At 49.5% G+C, this 12,413-nt stretch overlaps 1 protein-coding gene across 1 annotated transcript in view; it reads right to left on the bottom strand.

The window, feature by feature from the left end:
* LAMA2 (laminin subunit alpha 2) overlaps positions 1-10,072 on the bottom strand; it is a 252,291-nt gene extending 242,219 nt beyond the window's left edge. Inside the window, 3 exon segments of the mRNA XM_068167889.1 lie at positions 2,063-2,274; positions 3,790-3,891; positions 10,013-10,072. Of these exon segments, the coding sequence (XP_068023990.1) occupies positions 2,063-2,274; positions 3,790-3,891; positions 10,013-10,072 (374 nt within the window).
* Between the last annotated feature and the right edge of the window lie 2,341 nt (positions 10,073-12,413).

Raw genomic sequence — 12,413 nt, 5'->3', positions numbered from 1 at the left:
GGGAAGAGGTTGTTCCTAACATAGAATCATAGAATCAACCAGGTTGGAAAAGGCCTCATCAAGTCCAATCTAGTACCTAATACCTAACACCTCCTGACTACTAAACCATGGCTCCAAGTGCCACATCCAATCCCCTCTTGAACACCTCCAGGGATGGGGACTCCACCACCTCCCTGGGCAGCACATTCCAATGGCCAATTCCTCTCTCTGTGAAGAACTTTCTCCTCACCTCCAGCCTAAACCTCCCCTGGCACAGCTTGAGACTGTGTCCTCTTGTTCTGCTGCTGGGTGCCTGGGAGAAGAGACCAACCCCCACCTGGCTACAACCTCCCTGCAGGGAGTTGCAGAGAGCAAGAAGGTCTCCCCTGAGCCTCCTCTTCTCCAGGCTAAGCAACCCCAGCTCCCTCAGCCTCTCCTCACAGGGCTGTGCTCCAGACCTCTCCCCAGCAAACCTAACCCAACCTGAACCTCCCCTGGCACAGCCTGAGCCCTTTAATGCCCTTAGGTAAATTTGAAATGCAAGATGCACATCATGGGTTCAACCATGCCGCAGCCACAGAGAGGCAGAAGTTGTGTCATCTCATACAACCTCTCCTTCATTCTACCAGGAGATGTAGGAGAGCTCACCTGAAATCAGTGGCTTTAAGCAGTCCAGGCAGCACTCTGGCATAAATCAAAGGCAAGGCTCTGGGAGCAGCCAGCACTCTGTGCAGCACTGATTAAAAACATAGACAGCTCCCCCTGGGGCACTTTGCCAGCTTCCAGTCAGGGCATTACTCTCTGGTCCACTGTTAATGTGTCCCTCTCTGCTAATTAAGCAGGGTAAACAATACCTAAGTGATAAATCATCCCTTACTCCCACATGGCAGTACTGCACTCCATGACCTACCCTGGCCATGGGAATTACAGCACTCACCAACTAACCCTATTTAAAGAACTGGCATTGATGCCTTTGCAGGCCAGGGGATTGCAATCCCTTGCCAGGCTGCTTCTCTTTGTTCTCTCTCCTCCTCTTGCTTACCCCAAAGGTAAAAACCAAACCAAATCAAATCAAATCAAATCAAACCAAATCAAACCAAACCAAACCAAACAAAACAAAACCACACCAAATCAAATCAAATCAAACCAAACCACAGCAAACCAAACCAAATCAAATCAAACCAAACCAAATCAAATCAAATCAAATCAAACCAAATCAAACCAAACCAAACCACACCAAACCAGACCAAATCAAGTCAAACCAAATGAAACCAAATCAAATCAAACCAAACCAAACCACACCAAACCAGACCAAATCAAATCAAACCAAATGAAACCAAATCAAATCAAACCAAACCAAACCACACCAAACCAAATCAAATCAAACCAAACCAAACCACACCAAACCAGACCAAATCAAGTCAAACCAAATGAAACCAAATCAAATCAAACCAAACCAAACCACACCAAACCAGACCAAATCAAATCAAACCAAATGAAACCAAATCAAATCAAACCAAACCAAACCACACCAAACCAGACCAAATCAAATCAAACCAAATGAAACCAAATCAAATCAAACCAAACCAAACCACACCAAACCAAATCAAACCAAACCAAACCAAATGAAACCAAATCAAATAAAATCAAACCAAATCAAATTAAATCAAATCAAGCTAAACCAAACCAAACCAAACCACACCAAACCAAACCAAACCAAACCAAACCAAATCAAATCAAACCAAACCACACCAAACCAAACCAGACCACACCAAACCAAATCAAATCAAATGAAACCAAATCAAACCAAACCAAACAAAACCACACCAAACCAAACCAAACCAACCCAACCAACCAAAAATAAAAGGCAAGCAATACCTACCAAACCCAACCAAACAAAAACCCCAAAGAGATGAAAACCAAACCAACCAACCAACCACCCTAAGAACCACTGGAAAGTGGAAATGAATGCTAGGGATTTCACGGTCCCAACTGAGTGTGCTTTCAATCAGATCAGCTGAAGAGGGAAAGCAAAGGATGTGAGGAGCTGCCTGTAGCAAAGGGACACGTTGCCCAAGTTCACCTGTAGATGGCATTCGTCCCATAGGTGTAGGTGGCTCTCACGAGGATCCTCTTCACGTTGGCAAGGACAGTCATGAAGTCCCTCCTGCTGACTGGAGCGCCAGTGCCATGCACAGAGAAGGATCCTGGTTCCAGCACAATTTCTGTAGTGTGCTCTTCAGAAGGCTGCAGGTGAATCCCCTCTTCTGCTGTGCTGATTCTCAAGCCACTTCCCTAAATAGAATCACAGAATCATAGAATCATAGAATCAATAAGATTAGAAAAGACCTCAGAGATCATCAAGTCCAACCTAGTACCTAATACCTAACACCCCCTGACAACTAAACCATGGCTCCAAGTGCCACAGCCAAGCCTTTCTTGAACACCTCCAGGGATGGGGACTCCACCACCTCCCTGGGCAGCACAATCCAGTGGCCAATTTTTCTGGGAAGAACTTTCTCCTCACCTCCAGTCTAAACCTCCCCTGGCACAGCCTGAGACTGTGTCCTCTTGTTCTGCTGCTGGCTGCCTGGGAGAAGAAACCAACCCCCACCTGGCTACAACCTCCCTTCAGGGAGTTGGAGAGAGCAAGAAGGTCTCCCCTGAGCCTCCTCTTCTCCAGGCTAAGCAACCCCAGCTCCCTCAGCCTCTCCTCACAGGGCTGTGCTCCAGGCCTCTCACCAGCCTACTTGCCCAATAGAGCCATGAGAGAGAGAGAGACTGAAACATGAAAAAGCCAGGGGGAAAAAAGCTTTCCCTGTAGCCAGTTGTTGGGGTACAGGATTGATTGAATAATGTGTTTGACAGCAACAATAAACATCAGGAGGAACATTTCCTAAGGAGGACACAGAATTGTTGGTGCAGGTGCAGAGGAGGCCACAAAGATGATCCAAGGGCTGCAGCACCTCTGCTATGAGGACAGGCTGAGGGAGCTGGGTGTGATCAGCCTGGAGAAGAGAAGACTCCAGGGAGACCTTAGAGCTGCCTGCCAGTACCTGAAGGGATCCTACAGGAAGGCTGCAGGGGAACTAGTCATAAGCATGTTAAGAGTGAAGACAAGGGGGAATGGTTTGAAGCTGAGGCAGAGCAGGGTTAGACTGGAGCTTCTTCAGTATGAGAGTGGTGAAACTCTGGAACCAGTTGCTCAGGGAGGCTGTGGCAGCCTCCTCCCTGGAGATGTTCAAGGCCAGGTTGGATGAGGTGTTGAGCAACCAAGTCTAGCTGAGAGGTGTCCCTGCCAACAGCAGGGAGGTTGGAGTAGATGATCTTGAAGGTCCTTTCCAACCTGAGCCATTCAGTGATTCTCTGCTTCCATGCCTTGTCTGCTGAGTTTGACAGTCAGGGCAGAAGGAAGCTTGAGTTACTCAGATAAAACCTGGGGACTTGGCACCAGCAAGAGCAAATTTGCCAGGCTGCAGAGGAAGTGCTCTGATGAAAGAATATGAAAGCCTTACCTCAGACCAACAAACAATTGCTTCATTTCTTCATTCCTCCACAGGAACAGGAAGAGAACAGTGTTGGAAGCCACTGAAATATTGCCAGAGGCTCCTTGAGCTACTGAAGATTTTGTTTCCCAAAGTGTGTCCATTCTCTGCTGCTCTAAATTAGCTGAAGGTACATGCACCCTGCTATGCTGTGTCCTCACCCAGCTGCCTCCCCACTGAACATCTGAAGTGGGCAATTTTTGTGTGTTCTTATTCTTTTTCTTTCCCTTCCTCTTCTCTGTGGCCAAAAAGACAATCATTTTACCTCTATGATAACATCAGATTGAGCCATCACTTGAACTGTCTCTTCATCCTCTGTGAAGTCATAGGACACTGTAAATTTCAGATGTCCTCCAGCAGCTGCTACCTGGGGAGAGAGAGAGAGGGAAAAGTGCAATTCAGTGAAGCAAAACACACCATTTGGGGGCACTTTGCTCCAGCTGCAGTATTTCCCAGACATAGAAACATAGAATTGTCAGGGCTGGAAGGGAGCTCAAGGCTCAGCCAGTCCTAACCCCCCTGCCATGGGCAGGGACACCTCACACCACAGCAGACTGCTCACAGCCACATCCAGCCTGGCTGCAAACACCTCCAGGCAGGAGGCTTCCACCACCTCCCTGGGCAACCTCTGCTATCACAGCTCATCAAAGCATGGCACAAGATTGATTTCCACCACAGTTCCATCAACAGCTCTGAACTCTGCTGCATGCATTTAACAGGCAGCAGTAATTAAGGTCTGATTATTACTGAGCAAGACTAATTAAAGGAGGCATCTCCTTGTTTTAAGGGTTAATGCTCAGACCTATCATGCTTTGGTTCTTTCTTTGACTTGATACTCAGTCTGTATCTCCACATTAAGTCATAGAATCATAGAATTGTCAGGGCTGGAAGGGAGCTCAAGGCCCAGACAGTCCCAACCCCCTGCCATGGGCAGGGACACCTCACACCACAGCAGGTTGCTCACAGCCACATCCAGCCTGGCTGCAAACACCTCCAGGCAGGAGGCTTCCACCACCTCCCTGGGCAACCTGTGCCAGGCTCTCACCACCCTCCTGGGGAACAACTTCTTCCTCACAGCCAATCTCAATCTCCCCACTTCTAGTTTTGCTCCATGCCCCCCAGTCCTATCCCTCCCTGACACCCTCAAAAGTTCCTCCCCAGCTTTCTTGGAGCCCATTCAGATCCTGGAAGGCCACAATTAGTTCTCCTCAGAGCCTTCTCCTCTCCAGCCTGCACAATCCCAACTCCTTCAGACTGTCCTCACAGCAGAGCAGCTCCAGCCCTCTGCTCCTCCTCGTGGCCCTTGTCTGGACACCTTCCAGCACCTCCAGATCCTTCCTGGCACAGAGGCTCCAGAACTGGACCCAGAGCTCCAGCTGGGGTCTCAGCAGAGCAGAGTAGAGGAGATATGCAAAATGCTGTCTGAAGTTCCCAGAGTTGTTCTCAACTTCAGACAAACACCTTGGAAGAGTAACTTCTGTGAGAATTTCTCTTTCAATTTCAGCCTAACTGCAAGGGTTGAATGAAATGAAAATAATGGGAAAGCAAAGATTGTGTGGGTTCAGACAACCTATAAAAAAAAGTAAGTACCAAGCCAGGTTGTACTTTATCCCAACTACCTAACCTTTACCTTAGTGAATGAAAATCCAACCCTGGGAATTGAAAGGTCATACAGGGAAAAAAAAAAACCTAAATGTGAAAAGAAAGTTTCTGATTTAAAGTAAATGCAGATAGAAAAGCAGAAGGCAATGCAAAGTTTGACCAAAACTCCATTAGAAAGGAGCAGACAAATAGATCCCAGCTCACAGGATGGCAGGGGTTGGAAGGGATCTCTAGAGAGCTGCAAGTCCAAGCCCCCTGCCAGAGCAGGAGCAGAGAATCCAGCACAGGTCGCACAGGAACACATCCAGACAGGGCTGGGAAGGCTCCAGAGAAGGAGACTCCACAACCTCTCTGGGCAGCCTGCTCCAGGGCTCTGGGACCCTCACAGTGAAGAATTTCCTCCTCATGTTGAGGCAGAACCTCCTGTGCTGGAGTTTCCATCCATTGCCCCTTGTCCTATCCCCGGGTGCAACTGAACAGAGCCTGTCCCTTCCTGACTCCCAGCCCTCAGGTATTGATAAACATTGATCAGATCCCCTCTCATTCTTCTCATCTCCAGACTAACCAGGCCCATGGCTCTAACAGTTTAGAGAAGGCAACCAGAATGAATTAAGGACTTTCAAACTCTATCCACCATGGAACACTAGAGGAGAGGGGGGACTCTGACCAGCCCAGAAGAGAGAGCACTATGAGGGACCAAAACGTAGAAGCCTGGAAAAATGGCTTGGCCATTCCTGCTTTCCTGTGGCAGCCACTGGGAATGCATGAAGGAGATTCAGCTTTCTGATTGCAAGGACAGGACAAACAGTCTCAAGCTCTCAAGCTCCCAAGCTCCCAAGCTCCCAAACAGAGAGGGAGCTGGGGGTACTGATCGACAGCCACCTGAATATGAGCCAGCAGTGTGCCCGGGTGGCCAAGAGGGCCAATGGCATCCTGGCCTGCATTAGGAATAGTGTGGCCAGCAGGAGCAGGGAAGTCTTTGTGCCCCGGAACTCTGCATTGCTTAGGCCACACCTTGAGTCCTGTGTTCAGTTCTGGGCCCCTCAGTTTAAGAAGGACATCGAAACACTTGAAGGTGTCCAGAGAAGGGCAAGGAGGCTGGGGAGGGGTCTGGAGCACAGCCCTGTGAGGAGAGGCTGAGGGAGCTGGGGTTGCTTAGCCTGGAGAAGAGGAGGCTCAGGGGTGACCTCATTGCCCTCTAAAACTACCTGAAGGGAGGTTGTAGCCAGGACGGGGTTGGTCTCTTCTCCCAGGTAACCAGCAGCAGAACAAGAGGACACAGTCTCAAGCTGTGCCAGGGAAGGTTTAGAGTCGAGGTGAGGAGAAAGTTCTTCACTGAGCGAGTCGTTCGTCATTGGAATGTGCTGCCCAGGGAGGTGGTGGAGTCCCCATCCCTGGAGGTGTTTAAGAGGGGATTGGATGTGGCACTTGGAGCCATGGTCTAGTCATGGGGTCTGTGTTGATAGGTTGGACTTGATGATCCTTCAGGTCCTTTCCAACCTAAGTTATACTGTGATACTGTGAAGCTACTTTAGGCTTGATCTTAGAAAGTTCTTCCCAGAAAGAGAGATTAGCCATTGGGAGGTGGTGGGGTCGCCATCCCTGGAGGTGTTTAAAAGAAGTTTGGATGTAGCCCTTTGTGCCATGGTCTGCTTGATTAGATAGGGTTGGGTGATTGGTTGGACTTGATGATCTTGGAGGGCTCTTCCAACCTGCTTGATCCTGTGATGCTGTGAAAAAGCCATAGCATTCACAGAATCATAGAATGCAACAGGTTGGAAGGGACCCTCAAAGGTCACCTTGTCTAACCTCCTCCCTGCAGTCAGCAGGGACATCTCCAACTACAGCAGGCTGCTTGGGGCCCTATCAAGTTTGACCTTGAATGCCTCCAGGGCTGGAGCCTCAATCTCATCCCTGTGCAACCTGTTGTGGTATTTCACCACCCTCATTGTGCAGAACTTCCTCCCAACCTAAACCTGCCCTGATCCAGATTCACACCATTGCTCCTCACCCTGTCCCCACAGGCCCTCCTGAACAGTCCCTGTTTGTCCCCTTCAGATATTGAATTGTAGCCCTAAGGTCTCCCCAAAACCTTCTCTTCTCCAGGCTGAACAGCCCCAACTCTCTCACCTTTTCTTTCTAGGAGACTCTATAACCTCTCTGGGCAGCCTGTTCCTGTACTTCTACTCTTAAGTCTCATGTTGATAAAGGATATAGCCAGAGAGCAGCCCAAACTGCTTACAACATCCTGATTGCTGCATTCTGGGTCAGCCAAAGCCCTCCAGAGCAGCAGAGGTGGCTCCCTTGCTGTGAAGAAATGGCCATGCTCAACAGGAAGAAAGCTGGAGGGCAGGAGGAAGGTTGTAAAGCATGCTTAGATGTTATGCCTGTCACACTAAAATCACTTTCAGATCAAGATGAGTGATAGCAAACCAGAAATATTTACAATGCTGACAACCATCAGCACTGCTCCAAATCTCTGCAAAGCCAGAGATGTGCAATGCTTCTCTTCATATGGAAATCCACTTCCATCAGGCTTTGTCTTCCTCCACTCAGGCAGTCTGCTGTCAACACTCTTCTGAGGCAAGCTGTCAGGATCTCTCCTGCTGAAGCCATTGGAGAGTAACCCTTTCTTCTACAGCTTTCACAACCCATCTTACACTTGAATCACCTGGTGATTCACACTTCCCCTCCCCAGTGCCTCTTCTAACTCTGCCAGGAAAGTTTCAGTACCTACTCCACTACACCAGGAGCTGCCTCTTTTCTTCTGAACAACACCTGCTCAAGGCAACTTCAGCAGATCAGGTGCTACCTCCTGGATACAAGAAGAAGAGGAGGCTGAGGAGAGACCTCACTGCTCTGTACTGCTCCCTGAAAGGAGGTTGCCCAGGGAGGTGGTGGAGTCCCCATCCCTAGAGGTGTTCAAGAGGGGATTGGATGTGGTGCTTGGTGCCATGGTCTAGTCATGAGGTCTGTGGTGACTGGTTGGACTTGATGATCTTTGAGGTCTCTTTCAACCTTAGTGATACTGTGATTCTGTGATACTGTGAGGTTGGAGTGAGGAGGGGGCTGGTCTCTTCTCCCCACTAACGAGTAGCAAGGCAAGAAGAAAGAGTCTCAGGTTGCACCAGGTTGGAGATTAGAAAACACTTCTTCCCAAAGCCTGGCAGAGGCTGCCCAGGGAGGTGGTTGAATCCCCATCCTGGAGATGCCTCAAAGAGGCAGAGATGTGGTGCTGAGGGACATGGATCAGCATCAGCCTTGGTAGAGTCAGAGAATGGTTGGACTGGGTGACCATAAAAGTCTTTTCCAACCACAACCATTCTGTGGTTCCAAGGTGTTGGAATCATAGAATCATAGAATCATAGAACCAATAAGGTTGGAAGAGACCTCAGGGATCATCAAGTTCAACCTGTCACCCCAAACCTCCTGACTGCTAAACCATGGCACCAAGTGCCACATCCAATCCCCTCTTGAACACCTCCAGGGATGGGGACTCCACCACCTCCTTGGGCAGCACATTCCAATGGCTAACAACTCTTTCCCTGGGAAGAACTTCTTCCTCACCTCCAGCCTAAACCTCCCCTGGCACAGCTTGAGACTATGTCCTCTTGTTCTGGTCCTGATTGCATGGGAGAAGAGACCAACCCCCACCTGGCTATAACCTCCCTGCAGGGAGTTGGAGAGAGCAAGAAGGTCTCCCCTGAGCCTCCTCTGCTCCAGGCTAAGCAACCCCAGCTCCCTCAGCCTCTCCTCACAGGGCTGTGCTCCAGACCCCTCCCCAGCCTCCTTGCCCTTCTCTGGACACCTTCAAGTCTCTCAATGTCCTTCTGAAACTGAGGAGCCCAGAACTGGACACAGGACTCAAGGTGTGGCCTAAGCAGTGCTGAGCACAGGGCACAAGGACTTCCCTGCTCCTGCTGGCCACACTCTTCCTGATGCAGGCCAGGATGCCCTTGGCCTTCTTGGCCACCTGGGCACACTGCTGCCTCATGTTCAGCCAACTGTCAACCAATACCCCCAGGTCCCTCTCTGCCTGGCTGCTCTCAGCCACTCTGACCCCAGCCTGTAGCTCTGCCTGGGGTTGCTGTGGCCAAAGTGCAGCACCTGGCACTTGGACTTGTTGAATGCCATCCTGTTGGCCTCTGCCCATTCTGGAGAGTCTTCTTTACCCAACAGCACTGTCTGGAAACTGATGATATTTAATTGGCCTTTGGTGACCCAGCCTTCATGCTTGCTGTAGAGGGAGGGAGAGCAGAGACTGGAAAGCATTCCAACAGAACCATCACCAAGAAAACATCCAACTTTTCTCCATTTCATAACAGCTCTCACCACAGACTGCATCTTTTAGTTCTGCTCAAGATGCAATTAGAGATTAAATAGTCTCCTCTGTTAGACAGGCTTGAATTTAGATAGGATATAAAAGGTCTTCTGAGGCATTAGAGCACTATTTCAGGGAAAGCAGGCAGCAGAGTAATGATGTTCCATTTGAATGGCAGCACAGCTCTGGCTAGCTCTACAAAAACTGCCACTTTGCTTTTTTTCTTCACAGGGAAGTTAATTTCCCCCCACCCCAACCCCCCTCTGAAAGAAAGAGCTCTTTCTTCCAACTCTCCACCACCTTCTCTGTCCTGGCTAGCTCAGAATCCTCCAGCTCTACTCATGTACCCTCAGAATTCCTCTCTGTAAATGGCATAAATGGATGCTGCACTCTTACTGAAGCTCACTTATTCCAAGCACTGCCTGCAGAGAAGTTCACAGAAGGAAGAGGAAATAAGGACATGCAAAGAAACCTGGCTAATAGACTGCTTGGTTCAGTTGCTCTCTGTGTTTTTCCACAACACTGAACCACTCAAAGGGGGAAATGAGCATTTCAAGGCACTCACTGTCATCTCCAGGCTTTTGAAATAGCCCACTCTGACAAACAAAACTTTCAGCTCACTCATTTCTGGAACCTTCTCACACAATCACTGAGTTGTTTTGATTGGAAAAGGTCTCCAAGCTCACCCAGACCAAGCATCAGCCCAACAGCACCAAGGCCACTAAAACCATGGCCCCAAGTGCCATGGCCACAGGTTGCTTGAACACCTCCAGGGATGGGGACTCCACCACCTCCCTGGGCAGCCCGTGCCAATCCCTGACCACACTTGGAGCAAAGAAATTTGTCCTCATCTCCAACCTGACTCTCCCCTGGCACAATTTCAGGCCAATTCTTCTCATTCTATCACCTGAGACTGGGGAGAAGAGACCAACCCCCACCTCACTGTGTACCAAACCTGCACAAGAGGACTGAAAGAGGATCCTAGCAACACATATAAAGGGTGGAGGTCATGAGGATGGGGCTGGGCTCTTCTTAGTAGTGCCCAGTGATAGGACAAGGGGCAATGAGCACCAACTCCTGAAACAAGGGAGAAGAGACCAACCCCCACCTGGCTCCAACCTCCTTGGTCTCTTCTCCCAGGCAGCCAGCAGCAGAACAAGAGGACACAGTCTCAAGCTGTGCCAGGGGAGGTTTAGGCTGGAGGTGAGGAGAAAGTTCTTCCCAGAGAGAGTTGTTAGCTATTGGAATGTGCTGCCCAGGGAGGTGGTGGAGTCCCCATCCCTGGAGGTGTTCAGGACTAGACTTGATGGGGTGCTTGGTGCCATGGGTTAGTTGATTAGGTGGTGTTGGATGATAGGTTGGACTTGATGATCTTGAAGGTCTCTTCCAACCTGGTTATTCTATTCTATTCTGTTCTATTCTGTTCTATTCTATTCTATTCTGTTCATGGAATTGTAGAGAGCAAAGAGGTCTCCCCTCAGCCTCCTCTTCTCTTGGTACAGTCTCAAGCTGTGCCAGGGGAAGTTTAGGCTGGAGGTGAGGAAAAAGTTCTTCCCAGAGAGTTGTTAGCCACTGGAATGTGCTGCCCAGGGAGGTGGTGGAGTCCCCATCCCTGGAGGTGTTCAAGAGGGGATTGGATGTGACACTTGGAGCCATGGTTTAGTTGTCATGAGGTCTGTGGTGACAGGTTGGGCTGGATGATCTCTGAGGTCTTTTCCAACCTTCTTGACTGTATGATTCTGATTCTATGATTCTACACTAAACACCCCCTGGACCCTCAGCTGCTCCTCACCAGCCCTGCTCTCCAGACCCTTCCCCAGCTTGGTTGCCCTTCTGTGGTCCAGCCTCTTTAGTGTTCAGTTTTCACGCTGCTATTCCTATGTAAAGGCAGAGTTAAGTCAAAGGTTGGACGTGGCACTTGGTGCCATGGTTCAGTCATGAGGTCTGTGGTGACAGGTTGGACTCGATGATCTTTGAGGTCACTTCTAACCTGGGTGATTCTGTGACTCTGTAAAGGAGTTTCATTCAGTGCAGGCACTCAGCTGATCCCAGAACACCCTCCCCAGTCTAAGCCACATGCTATGAAACCACCAAGCAGGACACAGAGCATAGCAGTGAGAAAACACTGAATTGCTTTACCACAAATGACCTTTATGGAGTGCTTAAAGAGTTGCCTTACAAACCCATTGTGTAAAACCTTCTTCCTTTACGCCCTGGCTAACAGAACACCACATTCACAAGAAATCTGAAGATTGAGAAGGTTCCCAGCAATGAGAAGAGCCATCAGATCTGTGGGGTTTTTCCCCCCTAAGTGAAGCTTTTCTCACTAGGAAACAAATAAAACCTGGCCACAGAGCAAGCACAGCTGATAAGCAACAACCAACACTTTGGCAGGTCACAGGCACACAGGAGGGTAGGGGTTTGGAAGGGACCTCTGGAGATCTTTGAGTCCAACCTCCCTGCCAGAGCAGGTCACACAGAAACACATCCAGATGGGTCTTGAGAGTTTCCAGAGGAGGAGACTCCACAACCTCTCTGGGGAGCCTGTTCCAGTGCTCTGTGACCCTTACAGTAAAGAAGTTCTTCCTCATGTTGAAGAAGAGAAGATCTCCTCTCAGGCTGCTGTTCTCCAGGCTAAACAGCCCCAGGTCTCTCAGATTTCCCTCAGAAGCTAGATGTTCCAATCCCATCAGCTTCTTAGTGGTTCTCCATTGGACTCTCCCCAGCAGTTCCCTGTCCTTACTGAACTGGGGAGCCCAGGACTGGACACAGTGCTCCAGATGTGGTCTCACCAAGGCAGAGCAGAGGGAGAGGGGAATCTCAAGGGAGGTTCTCCTGATCTGTCACTTCCTCTCACCGCAGAAGAGAAGCAGAACTGTCTGGCCAACCATTCCTGAGGTCTAAAATTCACTTGGCCAAAGACAAAACTTTCCAAAGGTCAGAAGATGATTCCTTTGTCATATCCA

The sequence above is a fragment of the Melanerpes formicivorus genome, unplaced genomic scaffold (genome assembly GCF_026170545.1).
Source record: "Melanerpes formicivorus ecotype bairdi unplaced genomic scaffold, bMelFor1.0.p_v2 SCAF_124, whole genome shotgun sequence".
Lineage (NCBI taxonomy): Eukaryota > Metazoa > Chordata > Aves > Piciformes > Picidae > Melanerpes > Melanerpes formicivorus.
Note: the sequence above shows the minus strand (reverse complement) of the source record. Positions and strands in the feature narration are given on the sequence as shown.